Raw genomic sequence first — 19,777 nt, forward strand, 5'->3', positions numbered from 1 at the left:
AATTTACATGTCCAAACTGTATTCTTGACTTCATCAATAGAAACTTCAGTTTTGTATTCCTTGGCCAAAGCTTGCTCCCGATTTATTTTTATGTTAAATTACAGCCATGGGGAATAGAAACTAAACCAACCTAAAAATAACACTTAGTCCATTATCTTATCTTGGTTTGATTTTACTTCACTCATTGACTGTAATTAATGCCAAGTTGTCGAGAAGTTAACTGTGTTCTGCAAATCTCTATTATATGAGCGAAAGAAGACAGCGTTTGAGTTTAAGAAACATATCTGAATACCGCACTCTGAGGTTCTATAGGTGTATAGCACAAGTAAATCGTCAAATTTTTTTTTGCAGTAATAAAAACCTTTTTTTATTGACCCTCCAGCCCTCCTGGTGTGCTTTTCTATAAGTACATTTATACTTTTATACTTTGAGAGGTCAATTTTTGGGTAAAAGACAAATTATACACTTGCCGCAAATAGCACTGACCATGTTAACTTTTCATTATCTATCTATAAGATTAGTTGCGGCTGGTTTATAATTAATTAAATGTCTCTACTGTGAGTAGTAATAATCATTTGGATCAGCGCCATCTAGCGGTCTTTATTTTTTGGCCAAAAGTGGCTCCTAAAATTCTGAATCAGAGCAATCAGGATTAGAGCCATTTAGTCAATTATAAACCAGCCGCAACTTATGATGAAGCTATAAAACAAAAAAATAAGGATACGTGTGTTTTTGGCGGCAAGTTAACAATCTATTTTATACCAAAAAATGGACCTCCTATGTATTTATACTTTTAAAGATAAATTTTCGAGCATAAGATAGATTGTTAACTTGCCGCCAAAAACATATGTATTGTTATTTTTTCATTTTGTAGCTTTATCATGAGTTGCGGCTGGTTTATAATTGACTAAATAGCTTTAATCCTGATTGCTCTGATTCAGAATTTTGGGGGCCACTTTTGGCCAAAAAATAAAGACCGCTAGATGGCGCTGATCCAAATAATTATTGCTATTTACAGTAAAGTCACTTTATCAGTTATAAACCAGCCGCAAATAATTTTATAAATAGATAATAAATAGTTGACATTTTTTATGCTACTTGCGGCAAGTTGACAATTTATCTCTTACCTTAAAATTGACCTCGAAAATCATAAATATTCTACTTATCTTATATGGCTCATAAAATCGACAATATTTACAAAATTACAATACTCTAGACCTTTTACCATTAACTTATGTAAGCACAAATTAATCAGACGAAAAGAGACAACTGAAGAAAAAAGGTCTTAAAAAGAAGCACAGCCACACGAAGAGTCTCCTAGGAATGAAGCATCGGATCTCACTAATTGAAAAATACATTTATTATAGAGAAGTAAGTTTTAAGTAATATAAATAAACAAAGAACCCAACCTTCTCTGAATAAGTGAGATCCGATGCTCCATTCTAAGGAGACTCTTCGTGTGACTGTGCTTCTTTTTAAGACCTTTTTTCTTCAGTTGTCTCTTTTCGTCTGATTAATTTGTGCTTACATAAGTTAATGGTAAAAGGTCTAGAGTATTGTAATTTTGTAAATATTGTCGATTTTATGAGCCATATAAGATAAGTAGAATATTTATGATTTTCGAGGTCGATTTTAAGGTAAGAGATAAATTGTCAACTTGCCGCAAGTAGCATAAAAAATGTCAACTATTTATTATCTATTTATAAAATTATTTGCGGCTGGTTTATAACTGATAAAGTGACTTTACTGTAAATAGCAATAATTATTTGGATCAGCGCCATCTAGCGGTCTTTATTTTTTGGCCAAAAGTGGCCCCCAAAATTCTGAATCAGAGCAATCAGGATTAAAGCTATTTAGTCAATTATAAACCAGCCGCAACTCATGATAAAGCTACAAAATGAAAAAATAACAATACATATGTTTTTGGCGGCAAGTTAACAATCTATCTTATGCTCGAAAATTTATCTTTAAAAGTATAAATACATAGGAGGTCCATTTTTTGGTATAAAATAGATTGTTAACTTGCCGCCAAAAACACACGTATCCTTATTTTTTCGTTTTATAGCTTCATCATAAGTTGCGGCTGGTTTATAATTGACTAAATGGCTCTAATCCTGATTGCTCTGATTCAGAATTTTAGGAGCCACTTTTGGCCAAAAAATAAAGACCGCTAGATGGCGCTGATCCAAATGATTATTACTACTCACAGTAGAGACATTTAATTAATTATAAACCAGCCGCAACTAATTTCATAGATAGATAATGAAAAGTTAACTTTTTTTGTGCTATTTGCGGCAAGTTTACTATTTATCTTTTACCTGAAAATCGACCTCCAAAACTAAAGATATTCATACGGTTTAATAAAATCGACCATATGACATTACTTAGTAGTGATGATACATATCTATAATTACTACACATAACTTAACGTATATCTTACAACGTGCTCTCTTTACCAGAATGATAAAATCAGAGGCTGTAATGTTACGTAGGTCGTGGTGGTTACCTAAGTGGTGTAACTAAGTATACGGGCTTCTGCACTTTTGGACACTTCAGCCGCATCCCTTTTACCCACTCTATATTTATTGCTACCAGGAAGGTATATAGATAGGATTGAAATCGAGGATATCATTTTTTTTGTGTTTATTGTGTTTATAGATATCACATATGACGGGGGAGGATCAGAGAATTCATGCAGATATAGTTTAAGTAAATTAAAAAATGTGGTTGTATCGTTGGTGAAAAAAGGTGCATACGATGTAACAGATCTTGAATAAACGTTAAAAATAAAGATGAAAAGGTAATATTAGAAGGCAGAAATTGTTATTAATTTTATTCTTTTATTTTTTTTCAATTATACTTACAAGTTTTAATTACACTTGGAACTATGGCTCTTGGAAGAGAAAAAAAAACTCTCATTCAAAATTTATGATTAGGTCAACACCTAATGGTCATATGGAAAGAAAAAAAAAAGACATTCTCACATTTAACAGAAATACCAGTTTTCTTGTGTCGTAACTCGGATAATCTACGCTTTACACATTTTTTATTTTTGTTGCCATTTATCTCAGCAATCAGTTACATAAAATCAATTCTGTCCATCACCATATTTTTTTCCATGTCTTTTCAAGCCAAAGCACGGAGTTAACATATATTTTTTATATAAAAGTGAATGTTCAGCAACAGTTGAAAAAAATAAAATAAAATTAAGTTGGCTAATTTGGTGCTTTGAATCAAACAGACTTTAGTTGTAAGATCATTTCTTTACAGTAACTTGGAACAAGCGCAGTTAATTAAAGTTTTTCAAAGCAAATTCTTAATTTACACTTTTAACATATGTTAATTTTTACTTTATCTTAAATATAATCCATGCGTTTTTTTGTAGCATACATACAATATATTACTATAAACTCTCAGCTCGTCCTTTGTATCTTTTATTTTTATATTTAATTTATTTTGTTTATTTACGTAATGCAATTATTTTTTCGGTGTCAGCTTTGCTTTTTTATACTGCACATAACAGAAAATAATGTATGGCTTCTATACATATATATAAGTATAAAAAACCTTTCCAATCAAAAATACCAATTGTTTGTTAGCTGAAATTGTGAGTTAAAACTAATATTTTATGAAAACCACTGGCTGTTATTTCTGATGTATAATAATGTGAGATATTGGTATATCTTTTCGTGTTTAAATAATTTACAATTTATCATTAATCTGACATTTTAAAGGACGAATTCGAGGAAGAAAAGAGAAAGAAATAAAGTGTTACGATAAATCATCTGATTTTCCTTACCTATATCTATTTTTTTACTGTCAATATACAACAAATATATTTATTTATATAGTACACTCAGTAAAGAGACTATTTTTGAAGATAGCCTCAATACCGAGTGTTTCTCGCGTTTATATAGTTTTTATCTTCGAAATACACTAAAAATTCATTAGAGGGCATATAAAAAGTCATCTGTGCCAATTCAAATCTCGACACATGAAATATTTGGTGTTATTGTTTTCTTTTTTTAAAAATACTACTTTTCACACATTAATAATTTGCATTTTTTGTTTATAAAAATATTAGTCATTCTCTTAGACTTGTTGAATTTTCACATCTTTTTTCTGTACGTCTGAAGCTAACATCAAATTTTCAAGACAACTAAGTATTTTCCGTAACAAATTGACAGGTGCATGTATATATACCAAAGAACTACTTTAAAACTTTAAAAACATTTAGGAAAAAGTTTGTTAGAACACTATTGTACAGCAAGTTTTAAGATGATTAATTGTACATGTGTATAAATAACTCCATAGAACTAACGTACTATCGTACATTACAGCAGTTTTGAACTTTATATAAGCACCATTTTAGAACGTGTATAACAGATGACTTTTACAGCTCGTAATTTCTCATACTAATCGAAATAGACGGCCTGTGTGGTACTTAGTCAGGAGTTTTTCTCGTATTGCACTTAAAAGAAAAACTTACAAGTAAAAAAAAAAAAAACTTATAAAAAAGCGAGTCATCTCTTTTATCATAAAATGTTTTCGTACATTTGGTACATCTATATATATATATATTTTTTTTATTTGATGAATATCTACACGCTGACTCGATCACAATAATTATTTCTTCTCGAGCTTTCTTCCGTACAAAACTGGGTAAACAAAAAATATTTTATATATCTTAATTTGGTTCTAAATTCTTATAAGATCTAGTATTTTTATTGTTAAATGCCAATTCGCAAAATTCGCGAAACTACTTTTTCAACTACTTTATTTACTAGCGGATTTTCCTTATAATTTTAGAGACTTGCTGACAAACGTTAATTTTTTAAAGGATCTCTTATAACTGATTACCTTAGTACTTGAAACCATTTTCAAATCCTATCTTACTGCTTTTTTAACTTTTTCTTGTATTTTCCCTGTACTCTAAAGAAATGTTGGGACATAAATAATTGTATTTTTGTTGTCAAGTGGTGCACCAATTGCGCAAAAATTGAGAATAAAATTCTGAAATATATATTGTGAACGTTTCATAAACCATTCCCAACTCTGCTTCAAAGATATAACATTCCTCAAACAAAGAACTTTTGGTTAAGGGAGATCGTTATTTCGTTTTTTTTTTTTTTTATTATTTTTGGTTGCGAAAAATCGCACACATGCATTGTTTTGTATAACGTAAAACGCTTTCAAATCTCTTAACACTACGTTGCCATTAGAATTTTCTTATGTGAACTTACTTACAAGAAGTCGGTAACACGAGACTGCAGACTTCAACTTTGCTGTTGTTTCTTTTACCTTGGGACTGATAAAATCGTGCATTAAATTCTATTTTTCATTTTTCAATGTTAAATTACGTGTATGATACATTTTAACTCGTAAACAAGTAAACTACCACACTTAATTAAGTCCCTTACTTATGAGAAAAAGACATAAACATTAAGTTAAGTCGACTCCGTCGATAACATAAAATTAATGAAATAATACCCATTTTGAATGGATAGTTCAGTGCGAAACTGTAGGACAAAAAATGTAGCATGTTTGATTCGAACGTTTTTCAAAATGAATTCCTATGCATACATTTTTTATCATAAAAAAAAAACTCAATAAACAACAAATAAATCATATTTCATGTATCTTTTCTTTAATAGTTGTCACGTACCAAATTTACCAAGAGTCCCTTGATTTTTTACTTATCTACTAGTGGAAAAGTGACGTAAAAATTATTCATAGAAATTAAAACATAAAAGGGTTAAATAAATTTTATAGTTACAAGTAATATATTAATGAATTTCTAAGATATAACTTTCAATGAGAAAAACCATTGCAATAAAGTATTTCATTTCCAAAAACATAAAGCATTAGATCAAAGCATATATAACGTATTCACCGGGTTGAAGTCACAAAGGTATAAGCTGGTATCTTTTCTATGCTACAAAAACATCACAGATAAACTAAAACCAAAGTTTAACCTATCAAGTCGCAAAGTCGCACTTCGACAACAATAAAATTAACGGCGTTCCACCGAACTTAACGATGATAATCATAAAAATAATAAAAATGATAATAGTACGATAAATTGTCATAAAAATAAAAAAGAACCGTAAGCAGAGTAGCACTTTATCCACTAGTAGAAGAGCCCCCGGTGCTGCAGTCCGTAGCCAGCCGAGGCTCAGTAAGATGCGAGTACGCCTGGTGGCGTGGGCACGACGACGGTGTGTTGGGGCAAAGCGACAGCAGGGACAGGCGGTGGCGCCAGAGGGTGTCCAACCAAAACAGCAGCCGCGGCAGCAGCCGCACTGGGCGGTATCGGCAGTACAGTGGCCGTCGCGGCTCCGCTGACCGTGGACTGCTGCTGCTGGGCCGCGGCAGCAAGCACCGAGGCCGCGCTGCTTATCTGAGAGGGTGGACCTTCGGCAGCGTGTTTACGCAAGTGGCGTAGCATGTTGCCCTTCTCGACGAAGCTTTTGCCGCAATCGGGACAGGTGTGTGGCCGCTCGTCGGAGTGCGAACGACGGTGCGAGACAAGGTGGCCTTTGCACATGAAATCCTTGTTGCAAATGTCGCAGCGGAACGGCCGTTCGGCTTGGCTGCCCTTGTTGTGCGAGCGCATGTGGAAGAGCAGGTTGCCCTTTAGCGGAAAACTTTTGCCGCACTCGGTACAAACAAACGGCCGCTCACCCGTGTGGCAGCGCATGTGGTTTATCAAATGTTCCTATAATGAGAGAAAACAAAATTTAAACACATAGACATCAAGTAAAAGTTGGGGCGGGGGGGAGAGAGAGAGAGAGAGAAAGAGAGACAATTATTATTATTATTATATGTAACAGCAGAGTTGGTAAGTCTCACATGAATGTCAAGACTCACCTTGCGCGTGAAGGGCTTGGAGCAAACGTTGCAGCAGTGGGACGAGTCACCGGTGTGTTGCCTGAGATGATTGTTGAGGTGCTCCTTGCGGGTAAAGGTGCGCTGGCAGAACTCGCAGCGATGCGGCGACTCGCCCGTATGGATGCGCACGTGATTCGTCAGGTGCTCCTTGCGGGTGAAAGACTTGGAGCAGAAGTGACAGCGATGCGGCGACTCGCCTGTGTGTTGACGCACGTGATTTGTCAAATGTTCCTTCCGCGTGAACGATTTCGTGCAATACTGGCACTTGTGCGGTGACTCACCCGTGTGCTGCCTGACGTGGTTCACCAGGTGATCCTTGCGCGTAAACGCTTTCGGACAGTACTGACAGCGGAAGGGCGTCTCTCCTGCATTGCGTTTTTTCGTGTTTTTTTCAAACTGTTATCTTTTTTTTTTTTTTTTTTTTTTTTCTCTTTGTACAATTCATTATTTGCATACATTGGATTTATACATTGACTTGTACATTTTTAAAGCTCTCTAAGAAAGGATCTATATCTATTTGATGAGTTTGAAGTGAAATGTAAATTTTGAATTATTATCTGAAATTGTTGTATCAAACGAGCTTTCTGAGAGCTTTTAATGTTTTTCTCCTCCTCTTCTTAACGTCATACAGACAGGGCGTATCACCTGCACAAGGCGAGTTTTGCCCGATGCAATGCACCAAGTGGCTTTCATTGGATACATTTAAATATCTCGATGCAGATTGATATTCTGTTAGGTAAAAAGCTGAATGTATTGTGAAAATTGTTGATTAGAGAAAGGCAATTCATCCATGTAATTTACAAATGAAACGATTTAGTTAAAATTTTATATTGGAGGTCAGCTAAACATGCTCTATATAGAGAAAACCACAACCATAAGAAAATTTTATACTTTAACTAAAGTTAACTATTTGAGTTGTTTTAAAAAATTGTGTTAGATTAAATAAAAATTGTTTATGTTTGCCAACTTTGTGTATTGCATCTAAGAAAAGTCTATAGCAAACAATGTTTATAATGAATAAAAAATGAAACAATGATTTCACATAAAATTGCGCCATAGACTGTCCTTGATCAAAGCTTAAATTTAACAAGGAAAGAGCAGTTTGTTAATGTTCAATTAACTGGTTATGAATAATCATTTTTCCATGTAAATACCGAACGATAAGCAATTTATACGTCAAATTCAACAAGTAATGTTGACTCGTATCGTAATTGTTAGTACAATCAACAAGGATGGTCGTTAAAAGGGTTAAACTAAAGAGGGGACATTAAAAAACTGCATTTTAAATTGAAAAAAGAACAAAAAAACAAAAAAACAGGCAAAATGACGAAGCATGTATGAGAGCGGTGTTTAAGGCAGAATACAAATTTTTTTTAATATGAATTCAATTATTTTTAATGACAAATCAATAAGTTTCGTCATAAAAAAAAAAAAGTATCGAAAAGGAAATTATAAAAATTTACTGCACCGTTCAAGAATTACAAGGAATGATATTACAAAATTAATCTTTTAAGCAGCTTTTAATTAACCGAGTCATCAATTTACAAGTAAAACTCAAATAAACATTACATGATTGAATCATTAAAATTATAATGTTTATAAAAAATAGAATAACATTAACAACGGTTGGAACACAAGTAAAAATAAATTTTAAATGTATAAAGGATGAAGGAAAAAAAACTTTTTGAGTTAAAAAAATAAAAATAAAGCGTTCAAGCACATGAATTTTAAAATTATATAGGCAGAGAGTAAGAAATAATGGAGAAAGAGAAAGGGCGAATCGTTTGATGGAACAAAAAAAAATAAAATAAACAAATAAAAAGAAACAACAGGAAACAGGAAGAGAAAGAGCGAGAGAAAGTCGGTCCAAGTCGACGTAAATTTTGAGACGAGTTAATCGTCCATCGTATGTAATAAAATGTTCGAAGTGAACATCTCTGCCAACCGCTCTCACCTGTGTGTTGGCGGATGTGGTTAACAAGGTGTTCCTTTCTGGTGAACGATTTGGAGCAGAAGCCGCATCGGTGTGGTGACTCACCCGTGTGCTGTCTGACGTGATTAAGCAGGTGCTCCTTGCGCGTGAATGTCTTTGAACAGAAGTCGCAGCGGTGCGGTGTCTCGCCCGTGTGCCACATTATGTGATTCGTAAAATGCTCCTTGCGCGTGAACGATTTACCTGTTAACATAAAAATAACAGAAAAAAATAAATAAACAACTCGTTAATCGCAATCGCATCGATATAATTTATAATAAATTTAAGTTCTGCATCAAATATGATAGTGATTACAGTCACATATACACACACGCGCGTAAGGCGTCGCTCGCATATAGCCCCCTCCTCCTTTTCAACCCCTTGACTTAACTCTCCTCCCCCTCCAGCACGTCAAAAACCTCTCCTCTCACCCTCACTTTTTAAAATACAAAGAAAAAAAATTTTTAAACAATCAGATAGTAACACACCGCTAAAATTAACGAGGTACGAAGCTACGGCGTCCCGGTGCTGCTGCTGGAGCTGCTGCTCGGTAGTGCTTAACGAGTGAGCGAGAGCCCCACCGAACATGATACTCAGCACTTACACAAAATTTCGACTACCTGCGAGAGCCATACAGTCGTGACCGCCTCCTCGTCCTGACACTCGCGACTTGCGTTCGTTTCACAAACATACGCACGCATACACATGCAGAACGGCAACAACCTTCTTCCCCACCCTCTTATATCCTATACGGCGCGAAACCTAAAACCACCCCGCCACCCATCACCCTTGGTTCTGAAGCTTACTAGAGAGAGGGTGGAGTAGTAGGCGTCCTGTCAATAAATACTGTGGTGTTGTGGTGACGTTTTGCGGATTTGGAGAAGACTTTGAGATAAGTTGCCTGGAAACTTATTTTAGGCTCAACTTTATAAATTTAACTGAAATAATGTTTAACCTTTTTATGATACAAAAATTTTTTAAGACTAATTATAAAAAAAAGTTGAAGATCGTTAAAACTAGAGATTTGGACCCCTCTAGGCCCACCCACAATTCTGTATCTGCACCTTTCGGAAGTAATATACGTCAAGCTCAAGGGGTAGAGGAGAAGGGTCAAAGTACGAGCCAAAATGCGGGAGAGGTGTAATCGTGGGGGGTTGATAACAAAGAGAAAGAGGGAATGTGCGTGGAGGGGGTGACGACAACGATTATACCGGTTCACGAATGAAGAGCTCGTCAGGGTACGGTAAGAGGGGATGTATGAAATTATCGGGGGAGGGGGTGAGATAGGGAGGAAAGCCGACCCGATCAATTCTCCAACACGGTTTTTTTTTTTTTTTTTTTTTTTCACGCGCACTAGAAAATTACAAACATGACTCGATGACGCAGAATTCGTATGTTGATCAAACACGAGTTACTTAGGTATTGTACATTAAGCGAAATCAATGGAATGAATCTTTCCCTTAAACATGTTTTATTAAAAGGATACTTTTAAATTATAATCGAGACTACGCCAAATACATGCTGGGTACGTGCTTGACAACGATTCTGAAATTACAGTTATAACTTACCACAAATTTCGCAGCGGAAGGGCGTGTCGTTAGTATGCGAACGCATGTGGTTGGCCAGGTGTTCCTTGCGCGTATACTTTTTGCCGCATACTTGACAATGGTGGGGCGTCTCACCGGTGTGCCACATCACGTGGTTTAGGTAGTGCTCCTTTCGCGTGAACGACTTCTTGCAGATGTCGCAGCGATGCGGCGTTTCGCCCGTGTGCTTACGCACGTGGTTCACCATGTGTTCTTTGCGCGTGAACGTTTTTGCGCAGTATTGGCATCTGCAATTGTAGGCGTTTGGCAACGTTAATGTAAAGCTTAATAAATATGATGAAAAAAAAATTGCACCTGAACATTTGCCACAACATACCTGTACGGAGTTTCTCCTGTATGACACCTAGTGTGATTATCTAAATGTTCTTTCCTTGCAAAGCTTTTGCCACAAATAGTACAGTTGTACGGCTTTTCCGTAGCGTGACGCTTCATGTGCCGTTCAAGAGACGGAGCATTAGCAAACACATGGAAGCAGACTGCACATGTAAACATGGAATTACCCAAGTGACATTTACCATGTCGCGTTAGATCAGGCGCAGTGTTAAACGCTTTGCCGCAAACCTATGGAAAACATAACAAATAAACACCCCTCTCAATCTGGGCGTGTAACGATGCTAAAGACTAAAGATAATCACCTGACACGTAAAAGGCTTTCTTTCGGTGTGATATCTCCTATGCACGATTAGCATGTACCGGTATTGAAAAATCTTTCCACACACCTCGCAGGCGTGGCTACCTGCCGAGACAGGTGAGGCGCTTGGTCCAGGCGTAGCCTCACCGTCGCTCGTTTTGATTTCGAACTTGTTGAGCTGCACTTGCTGCGCGACAGGTGTGCCGTTTTGCATCGTCGTGACCGTTTGCGTCGGTATCGTACTACCGATTAATGTCGTATTTCCATCGCCTTGCAGTTTACCAAATACTTCATGGTAGGCCAACAATTGGTTTAACTGATTCAGCTCCTCGACATTTACAGCTCCCTAAGATAAAAAAATTAATTCATTCATAACACTGAGCATTAAATATTTCGGTTAAAAAAAAAAATTTAAGGGTGTTTACCGATGTTGGAAAATTTACCTTGTTGATATACTGGGATATATCAACACTTAAGGTTTTTGCGATATCTTGATCGCTCGCCGCACTAATCTTAACAATCGATCCATCTGCAGTTCGGACATCCATCAGGTGGCTTCCTGACTTAAGGTCGGGCACTTGAAACCTGAAAGATCAAACAATTTAATTTAAAGCCTCAACAAAGGAAACTACATATTTTATAAGATTATCGTCCTTACTGAGTCATGTTTAACTGCCGAATATCTTCTTTTTTCTCAATCTTTTCGATTCTGACAGAACTAGCATCCACAACCGAGTTACCTAGAGTAACTGTGATTTGCTGCTGTTGTTGCTGCTGATGCATCAGATTCTGTTGCAAATCTTGCGCTTGCTGATGCTGATGGTGTTCATTCTGAACGTGGGCATGCACCTGATTTTCGTGTCTTTCGGATGGGTCCTCCTTAATCTTGTCATCCCTTTGATTTTGGCCAGCTTGGGTTTGATGGTTCTGAAGTTGATGATGAGCTTGCTGTTGCTGTTGTTGGTGCAACTGTGCTTGCTGCTGTTGCGTTTGCATCTGCTGTATTTGAGCATGAGCTGCTGCTGCTTGCAGGTGACTAACGCTCGCCTGCAAGTGACTTCCATCTAAAGTGAGCCCTGGTAGAGAAACTGGAATCTGAAAGTAAAAAATACATGCAGTTATTAACAGTTTAAATATGTAACACACATGGTTTTTTTTAAACATAAAAATTATTGCATAATAATTTAACGATCTTACTTTTGAGAAAATACATATGTAATATTGTAGTGAAACTAAATTATTTTTTCAAGTGCAACAAATGATATTTACTGTAAAGGCAGACAAACATTCATTACATTCAGTTTAATGCAATGCAATGTAGGTATGGATATTTTGAAGATACAAGAGTTAAAAATAGCAATATGCAAAAGTTGGGATTTTTAAAGCTCATTTTTGACTTTAGACATGAGCACATGTGAATGGTGAATTTAGTCGTGTATTAAAAATTTGACGTGCAGTCTACATCAACAAACCTGGGTAGCAGACTGGAGAGAAGTATGATGGCCAGTTTTACCAACATTAGCCTGATGATGATGCAGTGCCGTGGACGCCTGATGATGGGTTCCCGAAGCCAGCGACATGTCCTGGCTGATCAGATTTCCAGATTCCTTATTATTATTACCACCCTGCTGCTCGGCAGCACCGCCTCTATGATGTGGTAGATGATGGTAAACCGACACCGGTCCCGGAAAGAGATTGGTGAGGACGAGGTACTTGGTCAGGTGATTAGCTATGGCCACAGCATTTGTCGTACCTACTCGCAGCTCCGTCGCGGAGGAGTTGGTTAGACTAGCTGATGAGGTTGGCTGCTGTTGTTGGCTAACTGCTGCGGCTAGAGTATTAGTGGCACCTGGATATGAGGAGCGACCGCTCTGAGCTGCGCTTACTTCCTAACGTAACACACATTCGAGAACCAAGAGTTTTTACAACATCAATCAGGCCATGCAACAACGTGCAGTTCAAATGTTTGTGTACTAGTTTTTTTTTTTTTTTATTTCTTCAATTAACCGACAAATGCGCTAGAATTTGATATTTAAGTGATTACAAAAGTTTTATGGTTCGTTATGGCCTTTACTTAGTCAATGGTATGTATTTTATTGAAAAGTTGATTGTTTGTGTAATTGTTTAAATTGATACTTTACGAGTATTTTTTTAAGGTAATTATTTGATCAAGTGAGTAAAAATGAATATCTTCATTTATTTATGGTTAAATATTAAATATTGCGTCAAAATGTCACAATCAATAACAAATCTCAAAGTTGTTTGCTATTAAACTGATAGTGTTTGTATGTAGCATGTTTATGTATTAAAGTACCCTTGCAAAGAAATGAAAAGATGTAAAACATGTATAGAAAGTTAAAAATAGATACATTGAAATAAAACATGCACTCTACAATATATTATCATACAAAGTTATTCTTTCATAGCAAAGATGTTTTACAGAAAATACTACAAGAGATAAAACTAATTTCTACTATAGAAAAAATTATCATGGCATAAAAATTAAGATAATTAACAAATGCAAGTTAAGATAATTCAAGATAATGAAAAATACTGATGTGATTTCTACTTTACTAACATTATAGACCATATTACAAGAAAAATTCTTCCTATATAAACATAGGGATGCAGAAACGCATTTGTAGTCTAGTAAAAACTATAGTTATCTGAAAACAAAAATTTAACAATTTACCTCTTGCTGAGCCTGCGTTGTCGCTGGCAGAGCATGCTGCTCACTGTTCATTTTTGTTCAATTAAAAACATTGATGTGGTACCTAAAAATGTAAACAATAATACAAAATCTTAGCATTTCCATTTTTTTAAAGTTTGTATTATAGTTTAGGGACATTACAGTGACCTAAAGATCAAGATTACATAAAGGTTATTAAAAAAATTACAATAGTCTCGAAATACCACATATATGTGTTACTACCAATATTTATTTTGCATCTTCACTGAGAACAATAAAATCAGTGTCATTATAGTAAACCCCATTATTTCTAAGTTGATGTAAAACGTTTTTCGTAACTTTAAATACCTACAATTTAAAAAACATACTTTTTTCGTAAAAAAAATAAATTAAAATAAAATAATATAGTTCTTAGAAAATAAAATTCTATTATTTATTAATCGTCATATTTCAACAAACACGTATTACCAAACCACAGTATCGTCAAATATCTGTGTCAGATCGTGAAAAAAAATTGCTACTGACGAACAAATCAATGAACAAGCTAGCATGAGTCACGTTTCTTAACTTAAATACTTAACAAAAGACTGCGGGCTCGAGAAAAAAGCATAAAGTAGCCCGACTCCGAAAAAAAAATGTGCATAAGTAAGTATCCATCTCCTAACCTATCGTTCTTGCGAAATCACACGGTCGGAGCAAAAAAAGACCCACAACAAAAAAATGACTCATGAATTTTAGTAAAAACAAACCTCTGTATACTATTTATCGAATGTAAAAGGAAAAAAAGTAAGCGTGCATGCATCACACACGGTGAATTTAGAATCTGTCGAAGAGCAAATAATACACATGCACTACCTAGAGTGTGCGGTACTTATTTATTGTTGCGTGATAAGAGTAGAGCACGCGCGCGCAACAGCTCCAAAAGAGCATACTTAGACATTTTTTTATAACATGATGATCATCGGTCATTTGCGAGCGTGTACTTATTGGAACTTGCACAAGATAAATTAGCACACCCGTATTGGAGACGCATAAAACATCCGCTTTAGAGTGGGTAAAAATATTACCGATCTATTTATTTCTCTTCTCGAACACGACATACGACGATTCGACGATACGACGTGCGAATGTGCACACACTATCGTTATCATGTACACGTAGAACACACGCAACATGTTCCTCGTCGCGCGCGCCGCGTTGGAACCTGCAAACGCAAGATGTCCGCCCGCCGCCCTTCCGTCATCATCATCATCATCGAAGAAATCACACACGCATACATGTATACATCCGTGCACTAATCCAGCATATCATAAAAGCACATTAGAGCAGCTCAGCATCAATAAATTACTTGGGAGGAATCATCATCATAGGTAGTTGCGAATTAAGAGTTTCTAAATTGTAGGATTCCGCGCAGTAAAGAGGGCAAACGTGGGTCATAAAGGAACGACAAGAGGGCAGGTGAACAACACTCACGTGGTAGGTGTACATTCGTAGCATGGGGGTAAGTAGTGTAGATACGCATGGGGTGTCACTTTTCCGCGAAGCAGCTGCTCGCGGGGAAGATGTTCGTCGGTATATTTAAATACATCCCCTTGTCGCCGCGAGGAGGGGGTTGGGGTTTGGGGTTCCCCTCGCACACGCACACACGCGTGTGCCATACACGCAACACAATTGGTCATAGTAGCCAAGGGAGGGGACGGAAGGACGCGCCTCTCTTTCGTCCCGGGAAGCCCCAATCATATCGTAAACACATTAGGTACTATCTAAACAATGCCTATGCTTTCTTGGTATTTGCTTATCGTCCATAGGTGACTGATTTTACGACGAAAAAATCGGTACGCGAGGGGGGGGTAGCTGGGAGAGAAAAAGACTAATGTGTTGTAGGTATATATACCTATGTGATAGTCGTAGCGCGCGCTGTCATGGCGGCGGCGCGGCGTGGCCCGCGATATCCGTCCGCACAACACACCGTCGTCTCTCCTCGCTCCCTCGCGCAATATACAACACACGATATATATCTCTATATGGCAGCCCCTCGCGAAACGTTTTCCTCGCCTCCTCCTCACCCGCCGCCCGTAAGCGAACTACTGCAGCAGACAGTACAGCGGGTCCCTTCCCTGCTGATGCTGTTGGCTTTGAATGTCGAGGGGGGAAGCCGCGCGCGCGGTGCCCCCCTGTCCCCCCCCAGTGCCGCCGATCCGCTTCGCGCTGTGTTATTACGTTATATGTTATGCTCTCGCTCGCCGCCCATATGACATGCATATATAGGAGTGCACTGCGGGCGAATGCCCCCCCCCCTTGTCTGGGTAAAATGTTCCCCAGGGAGGGGCTCCTCTCTCCCCATCGCCGCCCTAGCTGCGGCCTAGCTGCCTTATATTTTGATACCGCATACCGGTAACCGGTATCGTGCGGGGGTTATCAATTATACCTTGCACAAACAAACAAAGTATGCCGTCAGACTGTTTTTGTATAAATTACATGTTTTATGACATCTAATACTTAATTAAGTTATTGTTGTAATCTTACGCATGGTAAGTGTCGCTTAATAAGTGATGACTTTTGGACTTTTTACCTGTACATTATCAAAATTTATTCCGAATAATCACTAGATCACGTCATTAATCATCGTCTCTCTTTTCTCTCTCTCGCTCGTTCTTTTTGTGTATTCTTCTACCTATTGTTACATACTTATATTACTTAAGCGAAGAGAGAGAGGACCGGAGAGTAATGAGAACTACTAGAACCCCCTCTCCTATCAATTATCATAAGGAAGTTTACATGTTCTATATATACCGCACACTCCTGTCTCCCGTCATGCATTGCAATTTTATGTACGTGTAATATATGTGTAATACACGTGTACTGATATAATATGTGTTCGGTAATGTTCGGTATCGGTATCGGTATTTCTGATAAACATATATGATTTGGTGTCTTCCCTAGCTGTCCTCTGCCTTGATAACTCCCTCCTCTCCCCTTTCTCCTGTATAATAATTATTAATAATTGTATCTTAAGGTATAACCCTCACCCTTTTATTTTCGTCACCGATTACTTATGATATAAAAAAGCTTTGACGATACTTTATACTCCTTTTATTTGTAATATATTACATACAAACCTGTTACCTAATATTATAGTTTGAAAAATATTTTTGTATTTACTAATTGAGAATGTGGTCACTAGAGGCTGGATACCTTATTAATTATTGACCCTGCCCTGACAATCGCGTCAATAGAATGTATAAATCAAATTTTTTTCTCTCGTGTCTGCTGGTTAAAAGGTAAGTATGCATCACATTTTTATTCACAAAGTTATCAAAGCTAACTGAATTATTTCTGACTCCTAATACGGGATTTTCCACGAGCGATAAAAGTGCACTTTTGCGCACGAAATTGCATGTAGAGTTCAATTAAAATGCGGCAACTCTACCATTTTTACTCGAAGTACCCTAAATAAACATGAAAGAGAAGTTTCAGAAGTGCTTTTTTTTTTTTTTTTTTTTTTTTCAGTAATATAAGTTTCCAATTCGGCTTTTAAACGTCGATCTGATGTTGATTGGTCTGACCCTCTATCCGCTAATGGGTAAGTATATGTATTTATGTACTATAAATCCAAGTGTTATGATTCTAATTGCTGTACATTTTTGAAACGCATTGCAGCAATACGCATAAATAAATTAAATACAAGTTCGAAAAATTTATAGACAACGAGCACTCAGCCAACTCCATGAAATTGAAAAATTGTCAACATAGAGATTATATTGATGCTGGAAGACAATAATAAGTACCTGGTATGTTGTAAAACATCAGTAACTTAAAACAAATCATCCTTATAAAGCGTACAAAAATTTTTTTAAATATCAATTCCCGTTGCACACATGCAATATATTATTCTAACCCACTTACATTAAAGGCATACGAGTTTTCTATTTTTATCAAGAACTTTCGTTATCAAAAAAAATGTACCCTAGTTTTTTTTTTGTTTTTTTTTTTAATCATGTTTCGTTGTGTAATGTAGGGCATCGATACTTACCGATTACAAAATGTTTCTTGCGTTTAGATAGGTATCTCCTCTGTAAGTTTGATACATATGTAGTATAGTATATACTATCGTGACATACAATATTATGTATAAACTTGCGTAATTGTGTTACCTACCACTCTCTCACGTATTACTTGCACATATATTTACTCATAACAAAATTATATTCTTCATTGTTGTTGTTATCGTCGTCGTTGTATTTATGTACAAATTTGAACCATATGCATGTACATCAGGTGTATAAAAACATTTAAGAGCCCACCGTCCATGGAATATATTATTATTGGAATATTTTTTTACTTTGTACAAAAATTCTGCCATTAGTGCCATTACTTACGTTTCTCTACTTGTGAAAAATTCATATTCCAACACACTGTTGTAGTACAAAAGTAAAATACATGGAAAAGTGCATAATTTGCGTATATTTATGCAAAAACATACATTATAGTTATTGTAAATTTACATACGTGAAATCAGTTTGTATAAAAAAATATGAATAACATTTTGTGGAAATCTATTCATTTTTTATTATTTACATCTTAGGACACAAATGTTTAAAAAGTAAAACGTTTTTAGTCCTTATTGTAGAAATAATTTTTTTTTTTAATTTGATTAAATCTATGTTCATACATTCGTACTGCAAATTTTTTCATTACCTCAAACCACTGAAAAAACGACAATTTGACTAATTATTGTTTAAATATGTAGTAATACTAAAAATATAATTTAATTTTAACTAATTCACATTTTGTATGTAAAGCGCGCATTGCCTATGTTGATTGATTGAACAAATTAATAAAGTGTTCATTATTTGCATTTCACTTACAAATATGCTTACAAAATTACAGAAAAAAGTTATTAATATATGTTTTTCTTCATTTCAGTCATAAGTGCAACCAACAAGTACCTATAATATAAAAAACAACTCAAATGTTGCTTGAAACTCCGTTAAAAAAAAAAAAAAAAAAAAAAAAAAAATCCAGAAAGCACAAAAATGTACAATTGTCACTGTTAGTATTCCCACGAGCAGGTGTATTATTCATCAGACGTTCCACTGGAATGATTCCTTCATTCAGATACAAACTGAGATTTTTCCCGAAAGCGGATAGCCGTCGTTATCAATTTTTAATGGAATGTAGATAATGTCAGTGCTCTGCATTACCAATAAAATATAATTGAAACTTTCATGGAAAAAGTAATTGCCATCAAAAATCCAAAGCGAGCACAAACAAACAAAAAATCACACAGAATGTAGCGTTTTTTCAAGCGTAATATTAGAAAGAGAGAGAAATTAATAATTTAAAAGATAGAGATGTCACGCGCGGAACACAGTTTGTGTACCACACGGCTCATGGCTCAACGCGAGAGACGTTCGAAATGTTCATACAAGTGAGATTTTCCTGGATTGAAAATTTAAAAGAGCGCGTTTCGCGCTCATAACTAATGAGAGCAATAACATGAGAATATAACAATCACCATAAACATTTTTTAATTTATTACTTAAATAGTTCATAAGTATAACATGTTTGACTGTCTGATGTACATTGACGCCCGCAGCTCATGCCAATTAAATAACCAATTTTAACAACTTATTGATGATGCGCAAGTATAAAAAAAACTTGAATTGCGTACTATATAAGTAATACATAGAAGATATTGCTCCAAAATTTGCAAAAATTTACGAAAAATCAACTTAAGGCTAATACATGAAGAACAATACTAGAAACTAGAGACGGTAAAATTAGAGAAACAAAAATTTTAAAACGACTTTGTATGGAGAAAGAAAAAAATGGTTGGAACAAAATAGACAAACAATAGACGGATAATTATAAAATAGATGTATTTATAATTTATCTAAATATACGCATGCATGTATGATATGTGTGTATATACATGTATAAAATAATAATGGTGTGTATAAAGAGAGCTAGAGCTATACAGAGAG

General features: G+C 35.8%; 1 protein-coding gene across 8 annotated transcripts; it reads right to left on the bottom strand.

Moving 5' to 3' along the window:
* Positions 1-2,820: 2,820 nt before the first annotated feature.
* LOC106647478 (uncharacterized) lies at positions 2,821-15,853 on the bottom strand. Of its 8 annotated transcripts, XM_089589177.1 has the most exons (12): positions 15,685-15,853; positions 13,794-13,875; positions 12,574-12,990; positions 11,760-12,196; positions 11,527-11,686; positions 11,106-11,447; positions 10,787-11,031; positions 10,432-10,697; positions 8,846-9,067; positions 7,173-7,256; positions 6,871-7,088; positions 2,821-6,718 (listed from the first exon to the last, which is right to left on the bottom strand). In XM_089589177.1, exons 2-12 carry the CDS (start codon positions 13,842-13,844, stop codon positions 6,176-6,178), a joined length of 2,985 nt encoding a protein of 994 aa, XP_089445303.1. In that variant the 5' UTR covers positions 13,845-13,875; positions 15,685-15,853; the 3' UTR covers positions 2,821-6,175. The 8 variants fall into 8 exon arrangements, with proteins under 8 accessions (XP_089445303.1, XP_014219376.2, XP_014219377.2 ...); XM_014363890.2 differs by having other exon boundaries at positions 6,871-7,256; positions 11,545-11,686; XM_014363891.2 differs by having other exon boundaries at positions 6,871-7,256; positions 8,930-9,067.
* Between the last annotated feature and the right edge of the window lie 3,924 nt (positions 15,854-19,777).

Source organism: Copidosoma floridanum, unplaced genomic scaffold, assembly GCF_036245765.1.
Source record: "Copidosoma floridanum isolate Cflo_tuat_1 unplaced genomic scaffold, Cflo_Japanese_pri ptg000007l, whole genome shotgun sequence".
NCBI classification, from domain to species: Eukaryota; Metazoa; Arthropoda; class Insecta; order Hymenoptera; family Encyrtidae; genus Copidosoma; species Copidosoma floridanum.

What these genes read in the sequence shown, in the direction of transcription:
- LOC106647478 (XM_014363886.2), bottom strand. Translation starts at nt 13,844, where the DNA reads ATGAACAGTGAGCAGCATGCTCTGCCAGCGACAACGCAGGCTCAGCAA. An exon ending in AGGTAAATTTTCCAACATCG is followed by an intron (nt 11,448 to 11,526) that starts GTAAACACCCTT and finishes TTTTTATCTTAG; the next exon opens with GGAGCTGTAAATGTCGAGGA. An exon ending in GAAAGCCTTTTACGTGTCAG is followed by an intron (nt 11,032 to 11,105) that starts GTGATTATCTTT and finishes TGTTTTCCATAG; the next exon opens with GTTTGCGGCAAAGCGTTTAA.